This window comes from Toxoplasma gondii, chromosome Ia, assembly GCF_000006565.2.
Source record: "Toxoplasma gondii ME49 chromosome Ia, whole genome shotgun sequence".
NCBI classification, from domain to species: Eukaryota; Apicomplexa; class Conoidasida; order Eucoccidiorida; family Sarcocystidae; genus Toxoplasma; species Toxoplasma gondii.
In genome coordinates this window covers 1,202,879-1,221,931 of record NC_031467.1, presented here as the reverse complement: position 1 = coordinate 1,221,931, position 19,053 = coordinate 1,202,879, and the positions used below count along the sequence as shown (strand labels likewise).

Sequence of the window (19,053 nt, the reverse complement as noted above, 5' to 3'; positions counted from 1 at the left end):
TTGTTGAGTTTCGACAGGGGTGCCAGAAAAGAAAAGGGAAACAGGGGGGTGGGTTTAAAAAACGCCGGCCTCGGACCAGCCGTGGCTCTGCACGCTTGCAGCGGGAGAGGCGAGGTCGACCAGACAGACCCAACCGTCTGCGAATGGGAAAAGAAGGATTTCTCGCGAATACAAGGCAAAGGCGTGAGCCGATGAAGTAGATAGTTGCGAAGGAAAGGTTGGAATGGTAAACAAACGTCCCTGGGGAAAAATAAACCATCTCCAGTTTCACATTACATCCGACAAGTGGAACGCGGTAGGGGAGGGCGCGGAACAGAAGTTCCGTGTGCGGGCCAGACAAGGCACAAGGCCGCCAGAGGGAAAGTAAATCCCCGGAAACCCGGTTCCAGTGAACATTTTGGGGCTGAAGTAAGAAACAAGAGAGAATAGTCGAAAACAAACGGAGGTTACGGGGCGATGTAGCGAGCAAGAGGCAGCCAGGAGTCTTTTTAACACCGGACAGCTGAGCGACAGAATAGCGCGCAGCAGCAGCCAGATTCTTGCAACGCAGTAGGCGTACGTTAGCGGGAAAACGTACCATTTGTTTGAAGTTCTTTCCCAGTAAACCGGCTATGTAAGCGGAGACGAAAAACAGCACATCCAATATGAGGAAGAGCTGGAACCAGCAAGGGATGTCGAACAGTCGCCGCAGACAAAGCTGGGAGCATCGGAAATGCTTCCAGCCGGCCAAGACACACACCGTCGAACAGCCTTCGCAAGACAACCCCTGACAGTATGGACGGAGACAACGCCTTCTGAGACATGTGTTGTATTTGCGCACTTTTTCTGGACTCTCCAGGCAGTTCCAAGCGCACTGTGTCGTATCGAGCTCTCACCCGGGAGCCTGTGTAAAGCCAACAGCAGCAACAAACACTGCGAAGCATGTGCGTCACGGCGACCCAAGCAGTTTACCGATGAGGTGCCGACAGAATATGCGGGGCTCCGCGCGTTTTTGGTCCTAGCTCACTCTGCCTAGCTTCTTCCAGAGTAAACCCCCTAAAAAAGAACCAGCGTGCCTCTACAGGAGCTTGAGGTACTCCGGTATCTGGGACAGCGTCTTCATTTCCCCGGGTTGCGCCCGCAAAACTCCTACTGATCGGGGAAACAAGGTGTGGGGGGGAGGGTTCAGCGGGAATTGTACGATAGAGAGACCGGATACAGTTTGAAGTTGAACACCGAAACAACTATTTTCCTTCAGTTTCGTAGGTGTGAAATACACCCTGACCATGGAACGTCTCCACTTTAGCTTCGGAGGTCGCCACCGCAGCGGAACGAAACGCTGCCGCGCGAACGCCGGGCGTCGCCAGAATCAGGGTATATGTTCGTCCGTAGCCGCTCATTTTCTTACAGTCTTCTTGTTATTCGGTGTTCATCCCTTCTTGACTTCGTGTAATAATCGTTTATGTCTTTTGTTCTGGCCCCGTAGCCACCTCATTTGGAAATACAGTTCTCACGCACTGTACGTAGGCCAACATCTGTGCCCACGGAATTTCTTTTGAAAATGCGTTCAAGTGATACAGGCGCACACAGAAAGTGCCTGGTCCTCGCCTCCTCCCCCATCCCGCTGCCAAAACTGCAAAACAGTGTCCTTGGGAAAATGGCTTTAAAAGACTCTGTGCCACAAAGACGTTCTCCCCGCTGCGGGCTGGAAACAGTGTCTGGGCAGACACGCCAGCGGTTACAGCAAGCCTAGCACGGACGCAAGAAAGAGTACACACAAAAGATTTCCTCAATGAGAGGGACGATACGAGGTTGAGAGGCATCATCATGAAAAGAGGAGACATGATGGCGTGTGATAAAGAGGCGGACGGTTATTAGAGAGCGCACCAACCTCGCGAAGAACGTGGACGTTACAGAAAGGAAAAATGACAAACCAGCGTATCAGAGAGGGTGGGGGAGCTACTATCACGGAGAAGAGTACATCGATAAAAAGCAACAGTAGACACCACTCTGCCTACGAAAGGGAAGACCGAGATGACGCTACCAGTAATGGGCATACAAGAAGAGGATAAAACGTGTAGTAGCAATTCTGTGTTTGCACAGATTCTTTGTGTTCCACATCAGGTACGTCTTTCAACCTCGCTCGCACTATTCTCCAGCCAAGCAATAAGAGGCATGTCACATGAAGCAGACAAAGGCAGTCAGCACCAATAATAAGCACAAACCGGGAGTAGTGGGTTGAGGGTCATTTGATACATGTCTGTATTTGCTAGACGTCAAACGAGAATGCTTCCGTATATACTAGGGACACAGTTGTTTGAAGGTTCCTCCTACCAAGTGAAGGTGATAGAACACTTGGTAAGGAATTGCTAATGCTCGTGAAAAATCGACGTTACGAGCTAGTGAAAACCGGTACACGTCCGCAGTGTCGACAAATGTAATTTCTTTGTTGAATGCTCTGTTGCATTAGCCTATACGTTTAGGAGGAAAGAAGAGAACAGTGAAAAGGATGGTTCTGTTCTTCTCAGTGTACGACTTCCACGGTACGAACAACGGAGTTACGGAGATACACAAAAGCAACCTGAAAAATATTATAGCCCCTGTGGCGTGCAGTCCGTTCCCAGATATTGGCTGGTATGGCAGAAGGCTAAGCGAAGCGTCGCATTTGCCTCTTTACCAATGTTTCCCTCCAGGAGCTACAGACCAGTCTGCAAACTCTCAACGAATAACTGGAGCGGCGGAAGCCGGTTGCCGACTCGGCTTACGCTTGAATTCCGAATGGGGCACCACACAAGGACTGTGGCGCTTCTGCTTCTATGGCAATTCTTTCAAGCAACTCTGACACGTTCTGTAATCACAGTGGATGAGGTGAGTAATAACTGCTTGGCAAAAAAGAAAAATGCTGTCCCTTTCGACTATTCATGTGAAACGAGCTGAGTAGTACGATCTCAAAGCAGGTGGCAGATTCGTGCATTGCCATCGTTTAAGCCTGTCAAGATAGGTCAGGAGAATCTTTCAGCACGGATGGATGGAGCCAACCTGAGTACGGACATTGGCCTGTCCATAATACTGGACATGCAGTTACTTAGGATTTTCGGCAATTAAAATGTATGAAGAATTTGTATCATCAGTGTAACACACTGCTGTAGGTAGCCGCATGCCCCTGGTGTCAGGTTAACTGGGAAAGCATCAATTATCTTCTGCGTAGGTGGTAAGGCAAACGGATGCACGCATTCGCGTATCTTGACTTCACCCTATAAGATTTCCTGAATCTGTTCCCAGGGTCATGAAATGGCAAATTCCACGATGAGTGCTCTCTGCCTATTTGGCCTCTGGCTTTTAAGCGGAAGAGCTGCCCCTACGGTTGTTGGTGGTGGAGCTGATTGGAGGACAGGAATAGCACTGCGTACCTGCTGAGCGTTAGGTCAGGACTTTGGTGATATCCCCGCGGGTTTTGTGTGGCGAATAGTTCCCTTCCGAAACCGGCAGCAAGTCACATCCGTGTTTCTATCGAAAAGTCACGGGCATCAGCATGCGATTCACACAGGTGCTCCGACATCTACCGTCGGATATCTCACGAATGGAAATAAATTTTTTGCTAATCTGTTTCGCGGCCACGCAAAATCTTTGTTCGTAAGCGGATGCAATACGTCAGCTACATTTGTAACGGGAGCAAAGGAACAGCTGCTCCGAATGTGAATTGTCTGTCACACATCTTATGGTAATACACGCATCAAGAGCACAGTATATTTCAGTTATTGCATGCTCTGTGCAACTACCAATCGAGTAGAGCAGCTGCTTTGACTGAATGGCTTTACCCGCTGGCGCGACGCTATCGCGAGCATTCTCAAGCTTCTTTGAAACCTACAGATCTTTAATGCGGTTCCTGCTCAGCGGAGACGCTAGTCGCTGCAACGGGAACATTGAAAGTTTCAATATTCCCCATTCTTCGGGTTCCTCCCTGTGATATGTCCAGAAAGAGTAGCTAACAACAGCATTGTGTCGGCAATTCGATCATTTGTGTTTGAGTCCGGTACATACGTTTAGCAGTTGCGGTGCAACTACTTTCTAACAGGCCTTCAGTATTTCCAACCATGCTCGAGTGTACGGTTGACGAAGTTGAAACAGTTGTCCTTGACAATGGATCACACAGTCTGAAGATAGGCTTTTCGGGGGAGGATTTGCCACGAAGCATAGTTCCTTCCCTACGTGTAACAGTTACTAGGCAAGCAGAGTCAGATGACGGCCAAGGCGAGGATGGATCATCTCTTGCAACTGAGGTTCTTCTTGGGAACGATGCACGGAAAGCATTTGCTGAAGGTTAGCGCGAACTGGAACAAAGATATTCAAAATACCGTGGACAAAGAACACGAGCATTCTCTGACCTCCAACCAACGGACGAAACTTCTGTGTTGTCTGTTCCATCTATCGTTTCAGATGCTGAGTTAAACTATCCCATACATAACGGCATGATAGTGGACAAGGATGCAACCGAAGACCTTTGGGAGGTAGCATTAAGGAAGCTGACTCCGTCAGAGACGGATGACATGGTATGCCTTCTCACTTGTCCCCCTCTGGCTTCGAGTGCCATAAAAGAATGGATCTTCGAGGTGTTTTTCGAGAGATTTAGATGCAAACGCATGGCGCTGCTCCAACCTGGGCCGCTCTCATTGTTTTCTTCGGGTAAGATCGATGTATCCTATCTCGTTCCGTTGCCTTTCTTTATCGAGTTGTCGGAAACTCTTCGAAAAATATCTATCCTGCTTGTGTGTCAACAGCGTGCCTCTCATCGATGTGGCCTGCTGGTCCGTTCATGTAGGTCGATCGCGGGGTCTAGTCGTGGAGATCGGCCACAGTATAACAAGTGCCGTACCGGTTTTCGAAGGCTTTCCGCTTGCCTACGCCACGTTTCGGTCGTTCAGAGCAGGTAACCAGGCCGCGATTGCACTTTGCTCGACAGATCCCCAGCCCCCTGACGAGGCCAGGCGGCTGGTGCAGCATTACGTGTGTCAGAGTGAACGGTGTTTGGCAGTGTCCTACTTTTGTCATGCGGGAAACTTTGTGTTGCGGCTGCAGGAGGAGCAGTAACATCCTCTCTCAGTCAACTCCTTGCAGAAACTTCGTGGTTCAACACCTATATGCATCTCCACAGTCCAGCAGTGACGGAGGAAATAAAACACAAGTTGTGTCTGGTGGCGATCCCAGACGAGCGCAGCCACCTTCTGAGGGAAGACACATCGGAGTTCGAAGACCGGGCTTTCCAACTGCCAGACGGAACTGTCATCGAAGTACGCTTCTTGAAAGTTCTCCCTTTGATGGAAAGGCCGCTAGACTAGTTGAGGCACTACAGAATGCTTATTTCCTTAATGCATGACAAAGTGTCGCTTCTTTGTACTGTCCCAGCACAGGCTTTACAACCACTCGGTGTTCCGACAGGTACAAGATTCGATCACATTCTACAACATGGAAACACAAAGCGACTCCACAACGCCTAAAGCAGCGACATAACCGCGGTCGATTGCCAAAGCTGTATCCCTGTGAAACATAAAATCTCACCTCATGCAGTAGTGCGACAAAGGTCACTGGTGTTCGATTAATCGCAGCAAGATTGTCGATAACATAAAACCATCAGCGTATGGTTGTTTCACCTTTTTCATCGAATTTTTTTCAGTTCGAGGCGTCAGAGAGGCCGTACGTTTCACGCTACAGTGACACGCATATTCTGCTGCTGATGGCGTTGCAGCTTGACCAGAGGCTCCGGTGCAGGCCAGCAGAACTGCTGTTCGATGACTCCTTGCATGTCGAAGCATCGTTGAATGAAGACAATGTTCCACCGTGTCTCCAGAGCGAACTCCGTGCCTCTGACACACTGCAAAGCTTAGTCCATGCTGCTATTGCAGCGACGGATCCTGAGTTTCAGGAGGAGATGCAACAGAATATCGTTCTTGCTGGTGGCTCTTCTCTCCTAGGTAATCTGTCTCAAAGATTGCACGGTGAGCTTCTATGTATAGAACAAATAGACAGAGATCCTTTCTGTATTGCAACAGATAGCCACAGACGATTCAGTGCGTGGGTTGGTGGATCAATGCTCGCTAGTCTTGGGACTTTCGAGAAATTCTGTATCCAGAGGCACGCATACGAAGAAGGAAACAGAACTCTTTCGAACATGATTCATGAAAAAAATATGGGTCGTTAAACTAGTTCAAGTGACTGCATCGTTAAATGGCAGCGGAAGGCTGCGCCGCCACAAAACTCCCGTGATTGCTACAGTTTTGCTATGGCCCACTACCGCTGCCCTCAGTGACTCATCAGGTATATGTCAATGAACGAAAAAATTACTGTCGCGACTCTTTCTGCAACTACTAGCACCTCCCTGTTATTGGGCGTAAGCTCGGACTAGTTTGCTCCTGTATTGGCTTCCGAGCCCAGGAGTGCACGAGTGGTATGGAAACACATTAGGCATGCCTCAGTAGCGGCGTATATCTTTGATGATAACGTCTCAACTTCCTGTCACAAAAGACCGGTGGTGCTTTGCAACTACCATCACGTCTGGTGATAGGCAACATCGAGAAACAGCACGCTCAAAGTCATGAAAGAAAAACGCACGAGATCTTGCGGGATAACTAACCGCTGAGCGCTACAGTTCATTTGTTACCGCGTCAAACTGACAAGCCAGCCGTTTGCAGATTAGGCAGCTGTGGGGCCATTTTTTCTTTGGCATCGTGCAGCTGTAGTTGATTGGGTAGGTCAGGTGCTGCTTGCAACGCGACTTGCTGTTGGTTGGCGATGCATGCATGCACGGAAGCGACTGTAGATTCACGGGTGCATACTGGTTTATCTCGTCGCATCATAGCTACAGGCAGCAGTTGTTCTCTTTGTCACTGCGATAGCTCATAGGCGCTCTGTGTGTTATGATTTCAATCGTGTCTCCTTCCTTGTTTTTGACTCTGGAGCAGCCGTGTTGTCTTTGTCAACGCTTGTGGCCTTTGGTGTTGCTCATCAAACATATCCCTTTGACCTAATTATCACTGACATGTTTTGTTACAAATAGGAATGGGGGCTATTTGGCTTTGATTGCATCAGGCTTGGTTTGCTCTCGAGTGCGAACAGCCGTCTCACTGTGGAGAACTCGAGATATCACGTGATACACCTGAGGGACAGCGGAGTGTTTCACACACGAAGCACAAGTTCCTCACGCGGCACCCGAGAATCCCGCCACAGGGTATCTTCAAAAAGATATAAATGCAACAGTACTTTTCATTCACAGTGAAAGATGCCGGCTAAAATCGGTATACTGACTATTTTTACCGTTGTACTGACGTCTTTGACGGAGGCGGCGTCGAACAAAGAAGTACAAGCGATGAAGAACTTAGACATCAGAAGATACGCCGGTATTTGGTATGAGCAGGCCAGTAGCCGTGCTGCGAAGGCAACTTTTGAATTAGGGTGTCACTGCAGCTTCGCTGAGTACTCCTGGACCCCAGGATCGACAGCTGTTGATGTACGCAACAGCTGCAAAAGACAGCAATTCAGCGAAGTTCGGGGGAAGGCTTATCCGGTGTCACCAGTTTCACAAGATGGCATCATCGAAGAGGCACGGTTCTATGTGGATTTCACAGAAAGGGACCCGCCATCAACAGATCCCGGAAATTACTGGGTACTGTGGACTGACTATAACTACGCTATCGTCGGAGGGCCAAGACCATCGAAGTACTTTTTCTTCCTTTCACGGGCAAGCCAAATCACTGAAGACGAGCTTGAATATATGCGCAAGCGTGCACTAGAAGCAGGCATGCTATCAGTGGATCTCCTTCCGCCGTTTTTGGTCCGCACTGATCAGGATCCACACCTCTGCCGTGAAGCCGCAACTCGTTAAGGCTTCTCCTTTGTATTCATGTGGCAGCATATTTCATACTTTCGGCTCATGCAAATGGTGCTACCGTAAATACATAACATCAAATCCCAGCAGAAGCGGTGCCCTCTTCCGCAATTGTGTCTTTCATTCAAAAGTGCCGCAGAACCGAGACCCTGAACTGGAAGTAGAGAAACAAGACTGTGAGTTCTATCGAGTGCCAAATGGAAGCGTGCATTAGCTGTGAGAAGCCTTGCTGGTTGCAACCAGTGAAAAGGCTTACGTCGCCTTTTCTGACGATGTACGCTTTCTGCATTGCAACTTGCGATACTTGACACCGGCTGGCAGGTAAAAACCTGCTCGTCCTTTTGACTGCTTGAAAAACACAGATTTTCTGACGGAAGCAGCTGCTGCTCCTCAATACTACCACAGCCATATGAGTGCTCCACCAGCCATACATGATGACATAAAACATGCTAGGGTTCGGTCAAACGCTGCTAGCGTCGCAGCCCTGAGCATTACACGCGTACTTGTCAACATCGCTTACTGAGCTAACAGCAGAATCCAGGAGGAAAACAGCCACAATACATAGGCCTTAAGAGACAAGTCAGGGGTTTCATCAGCGAGCTGGGTTCACCGCAATCGAACACGTGCTGTTGTCTCGGAACGTCAGACACCAACTCACGGCCAAGGTGTTTCCACCAACCCCCTAAAATATCTCCAAACAATGCCACTTGTGTTGTCAAGCGCTGCACACGTTCCGACAAGCCAACCCACATTCTCAGAAACAAAGGCACTGGGCAGAGAATATTCATAACTGTCTGACAATTTTTTCTCAGCACAGCTCCCCTCTTGTCGTGGACACCACGCAAAGGTGCATTCGACCGTTCCATCACTGGAGAATCCCGCTTGTGAACGGATGAAACGATCGGCTGAATCTATATCAAACGCAGACGTATTACCGTACGACAGTCATACATCCATGCGCACTGTGCCAGGAATAGCCAGCATCTTCACATGTAGCATGACAGAGGCGGTCTTCCGTAAACCATTACCCTCGCGCACCATTTCATCGGCATGGAGGATATGGACAAACGGAAACAAACAAAAACGCACACCGTCACGCACCTGCTGATGCGAAGAGCTTGCTGCACTACGGTGACAGATCAAAATGGTAATAATATTGCATCACCTGACGAACATGCGCGGACGGACCGTAGGTGTTAAGGAACTCTGAACAAATAACAGGCCCATCGGGTGCCCCTCACAAACAAACGAACATCTAGGCGTCCCAAAGTAACTTTGTGGGCTGCCCCGGGGTAAACGAACAGGTCAACAGCAACTGGGAAAACGAAAGCGTCGGCCACCCATGGCAACTTCCGACCCAGCAACTAACTGCACAAAACATTACCGGGGCTCTCACACTCATCCGCCTCGAGAAACGATCATGAGCCCTCGAGCGCGGCGCTCCGGAACTGTTCAACCCCTTTCCGAGTGCCGGATTGACTCTTTTTCTTCCTGGCGCTGCCAGGACTACGTCATGTCCCCGTAATACACCATTCTAAACTGAGGTGGCTTTATCCCGAGAAGGAACGAAGCCAAGTTGGGCTTCCAGGAAGCTGTCACCGTTGGAGACTCCACGACTGCCCCAGCGTGACGAAGTGATATACGCGCGTCACAGCCCGACTACCCAAAAAATGCGTTACTGGACGCACAAACGTACATATCGATGGGAGTGATTCGTCTCGCGTAACCCTCTGTCACGCCAACAGCTGTGGAAGCCATCGTCGCAGGAAGACGCGGACGACGGAACGCCGGGGCAGTTCCCGAGGCACTAAAATGACACATGTGGAGATGGGCGAAGAGCATTACACCAGGCAGTTGCCATTGACAAGAAGAGAACACGGATCGTCGACTACTGACACGCCTCCCACATGAAAAAAAAACAAAGGACCCAAACACGGGATGGCGACAACATGCTGTATTTCGTAAGGGAGCAACGATTCAGGAACTCTTCGGGAGAGAATCTCACTCTCAAACTCATCCCACCACTATCCGCATCTCTCACTGGAGATTCCAGAACGGCTGAGACAGAACAAGGAAGGTGACGCGTTAACAGGCTCCTATTCCACACACCACATGGGCATAGAATCATGCTGTCATCGGGAGAGCTGTTTCTGTACAGATTCGGCTCCCCTTGTTTAGTGTCAAAGGCAGGGCGACCTCCACCGTTACCCGATTCAAGGTTCTTCGCACCTTGGTCACAATATTCCCACTGGCCGCTCCGGTTTAACATCCAGTTCACGTATCGCGCGAGCTCTGCCTTCGCAGCGTCATCTACGTCTCCCACCGTCCACCGCGTAAAAAACTCACAACATCCGCGGAAGCTACACGAGCAAAAATGGTAAAAGCAAAGCTTCCGCCACTTCGAATGACAACGCAGTCGACGTTGAAGGCTACTGACAAAATATTGAATATCAAGAATTCCTAGATTACGCAGAAAAAAGAAATGGTTTCTTGCGCAACAACAACATGCCGGGGTGAATACGATAGACAATGTAGCATATGGAAACCTACAAATCACCACGTTTGGGACTTCTAGGCTGCGTAAAACACAAAGGCAAATAAACACGAATGGAGACGTCACACAACTTAAGCCAATTGCAGTCCTGCAAACTCTTTCACCACCTTCCAGTGTTTCGTTTGTAGGAACATGTCCTGGAAATCAGGAGTTATGGCAACATTGAGGTGTTTGTCTCCCATTGCATGCAATTCTAGAAGCGGCATGATCCGCACAGAGTCGACACATGCGCCAGCGGCGATGACACTCATACCATACAGAAGAATGACGATTCCCTGCTGTAGCAACGGATCAAAACGCTTCGTGGTCTTTGTCACGCCAGTGAAGTCGCCCCAAGCCTGACAAGTATACCACACTGGACCAGTCACCCATTGCGTTATTTTATGTCACCCCACGAACGCTTGGTCTCCAGATGACTCAACTGCTTGGATCCCGAGCGTGTTTTCACACGGATTGCCTACTGCGGAAACATACAGAGCATCCATGGCCCTGATCGAGTGGAGCCACCGAGAAGTCTCACTCACTTCGGTGACACTTTTCTCGTGAAAACTAAAACGGTTGATCGGAAAAAACGGTTCAAGTGTGCACGTGCTCGGCTTGCTTGCACGTCAAGGCAAGGAGTGACTTTCGCACTTCCACGGCCCCGCCACCGATGAAGGGGTGACAGCTGGGAATCCTTTCGGCCTTCACCTTGGGAGCTCCCAAAACCATCAGGGAAGCCTCACGGACCTAGAGGACTTGACACTGAACGGAGAAACCCTCCATACAGATGTGGTCTCAACTGTCAGTGCCAGTTCCCCTGACGCGCCCAGGAAGTCCCCTCGGTGTCCGCGCTGCGCTCCCCATTTCCTTCGGGAAGGGCGGGAAACGGCACAGTGACCCCCGTGGGCAGTGGACTCTGTTCCGCAACGACTGTTCGACGCCCACCAACAGAGGCAGGTTGTGGAAAGTAGGCGCCCACCGGTGGGGCTGAACCACAGCAAAATCTGTCGTCTGGAGATGTGGCAGTCGAGTGCGGCATTGCTAAAAGCCCCTGTTGTGATCCAGAAACCTCCGCAGCTCGCGTCACCTGCAGGGAGTAATCTTGCAAGCCACTTCCCTGCGTGCTGCGGCCGGAAGCCCTCGGAGCGACGGTGGAGAGGAAATACTGAACAGAATCTTTCAACTCGCTGTCTCCTTTCATCATGAGCAGCCGCGGGATTGTATACGCATGGTTCTCGCCCTCGTCCCTCGAAGCTGAGTCGAGAACCCCCGTCGCGCCGTCACTCCTCAGCCCCCAAAACCCTCCATCTGCCAGCGGAAAGGCCGCCCCAGCGTCTGATGACCGAGACTCAAGCGAAGGTTGCCCTGGGCCCCCGGCCTCTGACCTAGAAAGCAGCTCCAAAAGTCCCGCAGCCGTCGAGTTCGACAGCGCGAAAGAGGGAACAGAGGACTTGCGCGTACCCCTTCCTGACGCAAGCGACGAGCTGAAGTGCAAAGATTCGAGCTCTTCCGTCCGCACCAACCAATTTCTGGGTGAACGAGACTCGCTGAACCCCCGTGCGGTTCGCGAATGTGCCTCGCGATACAGCGGCGCAGGAAGTTGCTGCGTTCGCGACTCCGCGCCGGAAGCCATTCGATGAGTCGCCCCTCCAGCCAAGTCCTCTGCTCTGCACCCTAGCAAAAGCTGAAGCAGGGCGCCCTGTTCCGCCTGTCGCTGATGAGCAGTGCTAGAGTGGTGAAGGCTCCGGTTCACAGACTCCAGAGGGTCACAGAAGTTCGGGTGCTCCGGTCGGGGAGTGGCACGTTGAAACGCGGACCCTCCCGCCGCTGCTCGCGAAAACGGCGCAACCGACTGGTTGAGCGACATGGACGACAGGCGCCTGCGCATACCACTCACTGATTCTTCCACTCCCCGCGAGTTCTGCCCCTTCTGATTCGAGAACTCCGGATCCTGCAGTGCCAACAAAGCCGACAGGTAGTGCGTTAGGGCAGCCGGGACTGGCTCGGGCGTCTCTCTCCAGGTCTCACCGTTTTCTGCACCCACAGGCCAGGGGACACGCGGTGGATGAGCCTGCCGCGTCGGCACCTGCTCGGTCATCTGCATGGGTGGACCACTCCTGCCAGGAGGCGGCGGCATCCACGGGAGATGGAGTTCTGACGATGCCAACACTTGCTCCAACGGACTCAGAGTGGGTTGCCTGCGGCTCTCAGCCGCGATTTCCCTTTCCCGGCCGGGCACCTCCAGTGCATTGACTCCGGTGCAGCCACTCAAATTTCGCGCACGGCCTTTTTGCGGCGCCAGGGCAGGACCCGACTCACGAGAAGAGTGATACGTTTTTACCTCCCGGTCTGAAACATAACCGCGCAAACCGTCGCCGTGTTGGCGACCTAGCTGCATGCGACGACCCTGAGCTTCACACACGCCCTCTCGCAAACGCTGCGAGCTCACCTTCCTGGAGCCGCCGCCAGCCACCTGCGCTTTCCTGTCTTCGCGGCCTTTTGTCTGAGCGACAAACCCCACATAGCTCTTCTCTGGTTCCAGTGTCACTACACGCTGCTGTCCCGGTCCGTCGGTTCCAGCCACAGCCTGCCGGCAACCCTCCATTATCCGTCGCTCTTTAGTTGGAGCCACAACGCGGTCAGACTGAATCGGCTTCTTCTCGGAGCGGCCTTTGGCACTTGCCAAAGGAACAGCAGGCACGACCGCGTCTTTTATAGGTTCCAACTCTGGAGTCTCGACCTCTTCTTTCGCCCTGCCATTACTGGCATCCTTCGCAGCACTGTGGGCGTCGCCGCTCTCACCCGACGATGCAGAAGATGAAGACATGCCGCCTCTCTCGACTTGCGTCGCTTCTTCCTCACTCTGACAGCTGCCCCCTTGCACCCCAGCTGAACCACTTGAGGCGCCCTGGAGATTCGAGCCTCGTGACAAGGCCACAAGCTCCTGCTGACTGCGCTGGCGGTGCCGCTTCAACTCCTCCAAGCCGTGAGCGTGGCGGCACGCCGGACCCGCTCCACACTTTCCTTTGTTCCACATATGGCAGATTTTCCTGAGCACAACACATGAATTGCGGAGGGAGAACGAATGAACTGTACTGCCCACCGGAAACCGCTTGCCTCAAGACATGTAACAGAGGAATCTGTATGCCACATTTTCTTCGCACTCCCGCCCTGTAAAGACAACGACAGAGACCATCGGGACTCTATACCAAGATTCCACCATTCTTCCCCGGTTGGAACTCTCTCGCCTTACGTTTTGAAGACGGTGACGGTATGACGGAGTTCGACAGCGCTGTGTGCATATGCACAGAAGTCGCTGTTGGGGCAGGCGCCTGTCTGCTTTAAGACCGGGCACAGACGCGTCTTCTCCAAATTCGGGGGCTCCCGCAGCTCGCGTTCACTATGCGCATACACGCATTTGCTGTCACGGGCACAGGCCCTTCCTTGAACGACGTAGACGCACATCTTTGTCTGTAAGAGCACATACGGCATAAAATATCATGAGCATCACCCCGAGACGCCGAACCACAGCATAGCCTCGCCACCATCCGTTTTCCATTGTAAATGACTGCTTCCAACCTCGGTGAACCCTGCTCAACGACGTGCGAAGGAATCGAACCAGTCCTAACAAGGCACTAACTGCATGCATTGGCATTACAAGCCACGACCATTTCCCCATGACATTCACAAGATACAGTCATGATAGAATTCTCGGTGTCAGCCAGTTCCACTCACCTTGTAGTACTGAGAGTACGCTCTCACAAGGCGAACAGGAGGGCCCGTGACGCTGTCACTGCTGTCTCCGCGTTCAGAGCTGGAAGCGAGAGCGCGTTCACCATCACTTTCATCTTGGTCCATGGCCTTTCGACTGTCTTCTCCACTGCTCGACGGCTGTGGAGAACCTCCATCAGCCTCCCTGTCATTGTGCTCTCCCGTTTGCGCGATAGGCGCATCATCGGTGTCGCGCAAGACTCGAATGCGGGGTATCTCGGAATGTCCCGCGCTGGACTCCACCGCCTGTTCGCGTTGCCTCTCTGCACGCATCCTTGCTTCACCGGTGGATGTCGCTGCGACGGGCTTCGAGTCGTTCTGCTCACGTGACTCTGGCGTTTCTGTCCCACCGTTGCTTGCCTTTGAACGGATCCCGTCTGTTTTCTGGCTACTCGTTGTTTCCTTCTCTTCGCGGCTCCGAACATTTGTGTCGCTTGGAAGCCGTTCTCTCTTGTCTGAAACACCGACCTCGTCATGTGCGCTCCCCACGTTCTGTCTACATGCAGGGTGTTGCCGCACTTCCGCTGAAGACTCCGCGGGTTCGTTCTCGGCACCCGGTCCCGGTCGCTGCTCAGCCTGACCCTCCGATCTTGTCTCGCCCTTGTCTTTCTTTTTTCGTCTGCGAGTCCGCTGACGACCACTCTTGGGCGCTCCGCCACTTGCAGAGCGCCGTCTGCACACATGTGCTCGATCCTCAGCCTCGGAGGGTGGATCTGCCGCGCCGGATCCTTCTCCGCTCGCTTGCCGGGGAGACGGACTGCCCGCTACACCTTCGTCCACACTCTTTAAGAGGCGGCTTCGCGCCGCTCCACATCCCCGCGTGGGGCCGTATACATCAATTCGTTCGCCAGTGTGGCCCCCCCTATTGGCAGCTTCGCCTGCTGCCGCCGATGGCTCTGAAGACTCATCACAGGGTGAGCCCCCAGCCTCCTCCTGACGGCCTACCGTTTCAACCATGGTGCTGCCGTTTGCGACAAGATTCTAAGACGCTCAACGACAGCATCAGCACAGAGGGCACGCAAGTGCGCAGTTCCCCCTCGGTACGATGGGACACGCCACCGGACACTCACGCCCCAGAAGTTTGATTTCCAAAAAATCCAGGAACTCTGAGAACTCGATTTTCCAGAGCCGTGGAATCCACCTCTGCGGATAGAAGATAGATTTCCAGCCTAGCCTTTGTGCTATTCCTTCCGCCTGCTTGTGGGAATGAGCACGGCTAACGGCAGATACCGAACAGAATACGCTGTGGAAATGATGACTCCAACAGACGAACTGCACAATAAACACGAATGTTGTCGAAACTAAACCTAAAGTTTTGCCCACGTTGGAAGCCACGGAACAACAAAATCAAATGCAACAACAGCGTCGAAAATGGTACTTTCACCATACAAAGAAAGCCTGAAGTCGCGAAAACAGGACACGTCTCTTCACGCGCCCCGCTAATGCATCACCAAGCGGTTTTCTCTAGTCCCTTATTCTGGGTCGAAAGCGACAGGAGACATCTTCCGCTTCTCAGAGCCGCGAACTGGACAAAACGGGCTCTCTCGAGTCGACCCGCAGGAACAGACCGTTCTCGTTCCTCGACAGCTGGAGGGGAACCAAGAAAGTGTGGAACCCCACACGAGTGCTCACACAAACAGGTTTCCGGACACACAAAACAGATAACGCCCAATAAAAACCCGCGTGCGACACAAAGTCAGTCTTATATCCGCACAAGAACCACCCGCTCGCCGTCTCCTAGTACAAAATGACCGCTATGCCTTCCACGGAGTTCGGAACAGGAAGACAGTTTTTCTGGACTTCCCGTCCCTCTCGGCCGCCAAATAAAGAAGAATCTTCTGGAAAGGAATAGTTGCCGCCTCTACGGCATAATCCGCCTGATCCACGCCAGACTCTCCCAAGGCAAAGTGTCGAGAAAACACGATTCCATTCACAGGTTACACATTCACGCACAATCAGGGCAACCCTCTGCTTCGAGCAGATGAAATGAGTCTTTTAACCGAAGAGCAGTCTACGATGCGGCAAATGGAACGACGCCGGCCACGTGTCTGTCGCCCGTCTCAGAAAGGACTCGGTGTGCCTCGCTTTTCCGCGTGTGCACGGTGACAATACTACACACTTGTGAACGAATTTTAGTCGAGTGCTCGACTCGCAAATGGTTTTGTAAAAGGCACTTCTTGTTCCGTTCCCCCAGTCCCTTCCTCTCCAGCAAACACGCTGCAAGTCACAAACACCGACGATGCGGTGGCGCAGACTCCTCGAGCGAGGCGAATGACTGCGAGCAGAGAAGACAGAAAATCGTTTCCCTGCTCCGATGCCGACAGGGATCCCGGTCGAAGCTTCCTACACGGTATCAACACACTGCAGATAAGAAGACGCGAAAAAGAGAAAGAGAATTTTTGAGTATCAACCCTACCCACCGTCGGCCGGAAGTCAGGCACCTGTCTCGCTTCGGGAGAATTCTCAAGAACACGAGACGAGTGTTTCCAAAATAACCAAGCATGCATCTGTTCCTTCTCCGTCTTTGTCGGAGACTCACACGTATACTCGCACCTATTCTCGACTGGACGACTCCCCCTTCTGAAGCCCTCTTCGCCGATGGACTTTGTCTCGAGTCCCAGGACGACAGAAAACCCGATAACGAATACGAATTGCGCTTGCACGAGTTTGCGATGAATCAGCGGTCCCGAGGGCCTGCTTCGGAACTCCAAATCAAACGAAGAGCGAACTTCTTGTCACATACCAGAGGGCAGACACGCTCCAGCGTTGTGGACACTTCGAAGCCAAGGGTGCGAGGAGACAGCGCAGTTCTCTCGTATCCTGGAAGAAGCGACGCCAGGCGGTCTGTCGGAAAGAGTTGACGTTCTCAACATGGACAGTCCTGACTTCTCCATTTTGTTCTCCAATACGGATGGCCTTGACGCCGGAGCGGAAGACGACGGACGCAGAGAGGAACTCACGCAGGAAAGCGGAAGGGGAAATGAACCACCCTCCGCCTTCCGCGCATATTTCCCTTGTTCCGTCTGAGACCGGTAAACTTGGACGTCAAGGTGCCCGCGCCTTCAACAAGGATGGAGACACAAGTCACGAGAGGAGGCGTATATGTGTAGCTGCTAGGAAAGGGCCCCCTCACGCGAACAAACAGGAGCGAGGACACGAAGGAGGCTGCCAGGTACTCTTCTAACACACTTCCCAGGACCCAAGAAACACACACAAACCGCTCTCTGCGCAGAGGCCAAACGACTGGCAGAGAATCTCCCTCAGCAGTAAGGCAGAGAGACACCCTGAGATTCCTGCTTGGGGCTTGAAGGAATGACGAAGACGACCATCCAGGTAAATGAATCACTGACAGGAAAACACGTGAGGACCCGAGAATCCAGCAAGTCCCTTGAATCCACAGTGCCAGACACCTCTCCGGTCTTAGGTCAGAAAGACGAGCACGACGATTATGTTACATGCTACGTCCGGCTGCGTTCGCAAAGAGGAAGGCAGTCGGCGCGGATCCCAGAAAGGACGATCCGCTTCCTCGGCTCCGTATGTGGAACAGAGGGTTCTATATACTCTTGCCACTGAGACGTCCCCGACGGAAGACTGTAGCGACCCTCCGGGAAACCTCTTGCTGTCGTGCTTTGAGTGAATCGATTTCGACCCAGTGATGGAAGTGGATGTGATGTGGGTCTGGAGATGCGCTATAGATCAGGCCTTTCAGGGTTAACCAACCAAGGACAGATGAAACCAAGACGCTCCGCACAAGTTCTTCCTGCTTGCCTCTCTCGGCACCCTTCGAGCGTGGCGTTGCGGAGATCCACCTACAAGGACGCCGAATGAACAGCGTACCCGCAAGACGAAGGAGACGGCGGATGCGAACACGGCAAGAAAAGCCAAGAGTGCCGACTAAAACCGGCAAAGGCGCAAACTGCCACCAAACAGATAGATGGGCAGCACCCGTTTGAAAACGGACGGGGGGGGGGGGGCAGGCACAATTGAGGTTAGACCCTCACTCAGTCTGTAGCTGCCACGTTCCAACCGTTTTGGGAACGGGATGTCCCGTGTCTGCCACTCGGGGAAAATGATATATCCTGTTTTCTTCCGACGACGAACTGCTGGAATCGTCGGGCCACACAGGACGGGGGGAAACGGTGCCGGTCAGGTGAGACGCATGACTTTGATGGAAAAATAGTGTCTGAAGAGCATACCAAGAGTAAGGGAAGTAGTGAGATGGTGGGGGAACGAGGATAAGAAAACTCGCCCGCGTCGGGAATATCCACCAGAAAAAACGAGCCTGGACACCCCGTTCATGAACTGCACAGAACAGGTTGCAACAGGCAGATGCGCGCACGCAAAGCGCCCATATCGTTTCTAGTTATTCTCCCTCTTTCCTCCGCACAAATCAAACCACAACTCGTTCGTCTGGGTAGACGCACTCGGAGCGTTTTGGGAAACCTGCAGCTCCAGCAGCAGCTTCAGAGCGGGAAGTCCAGGCAAAAGAAAAATACGTCCCGCATGGCAATGCCCTCCTGCGTGAGGGGACGCCGCAACCGGGTCACAAAACTCCCCTGAAACTTCCCCTGTGTCTCCTGTGGGCAATACGACGTCTGGTGAGCGGTTTTTAACCGCTTCGTCCCAACAGAATTATTCGAATGAAGGCCAACAAAAACGAAAACGCAACACCCCCGCGCCTTCGCCGTTGAAAGACGCCGCAGCCGGGAGGACTGTAGTCACAGCGAGATGGGGCTGTGCTGTTGACGGCACCGGTCTACTGAACGCCGCCCCCGGTCCCGCTGGAGCAGGGCACCGTTTTTCCCGGAATGTATGTTTGGAAAGTGTACTGAAAAAATAAGGGAGAGCCGCCTGGCGGGATACGAATCACTTGCTACGGAGTGATTTT

The 19,053-nt window shown here is 52.4% G+C and overlaps 2 protein-coding genes across 2 annotated transcripts; one reads left to right on the top strand and one right to left on the bottom strand.

Moving 5' to 3' along the window:
- Window positions 1-4,073: 4,073 nt before the first annotated feature.
- ALP7 (actin-like protein ALP7) lies at window positions 4,074-6,175 on the top strand (the record flags this gene model as incomplete). Its single annotated transcript, XM_018782249.1, has 5 exons — window positions 4,074-4,299; window positions 4,417-4,662; window positions 4,799-4,906; window positions 5,056-5,314; window positions 5,689-6,175. 5 exons carry the CDS (start codon window positions 4,074-4,076, stop codon window positions 6,173-6,175), a joined length of 1,326 nt encoding a protein of 441 aa, XP_018638567.1.
- On the bottom strand, window positions 6,024-18,807 carry TGME49_294840 (zinc finger (CCCH type) motif-containing protein). The gene is made up of 3 exons (XM_018782248.1): window positions 14,130-18,807; window positions 13,648-13,865; window positions 6,024-13,444 (listed from the first exon to the last, which is right to left on the bottom strand). The coding sequence occupies exons 1-3, from the start codon at window positions 15,120-15,122 to the stop codon at window positions 11,197-11,199; spliced, it is 3,459 nt and encodes a 1,152-aa protein (XP_018638568.1). The 5' UTR covers window positions 15,123-18,807; the 3' UTR covers window positions 6,024-11,196.
- Between the last annotated feature and the right edge of the window lie 246 nt (window positions 18,808-19,053).

Bases quoted from the DNA above. Each gene is read 5' to 3' on its own strand.
- TGME49_294840 (XM_018782248.1), bottom strand. From the start codon at position 15,122: ATGGTTGAAACGGTAGGCCGTCAGGAGGAGGCTGGGGGCTCACCCTGT. The intron at 13,866-14,129 runs GTGAGTGGAACT...GTGCTCTTACAG, and splicing joins CGTACTCTCAGTACTACAAG to ACAAAGATGTGCGTCTACGT. The intron at 13,445-13,647 runs GTAAGGCGAGAG...TGTTGTGCTCAG, and splicing joins ACCGTCACCGTCTTCAAAAC to GAAAATCTGCCATATGTGGA.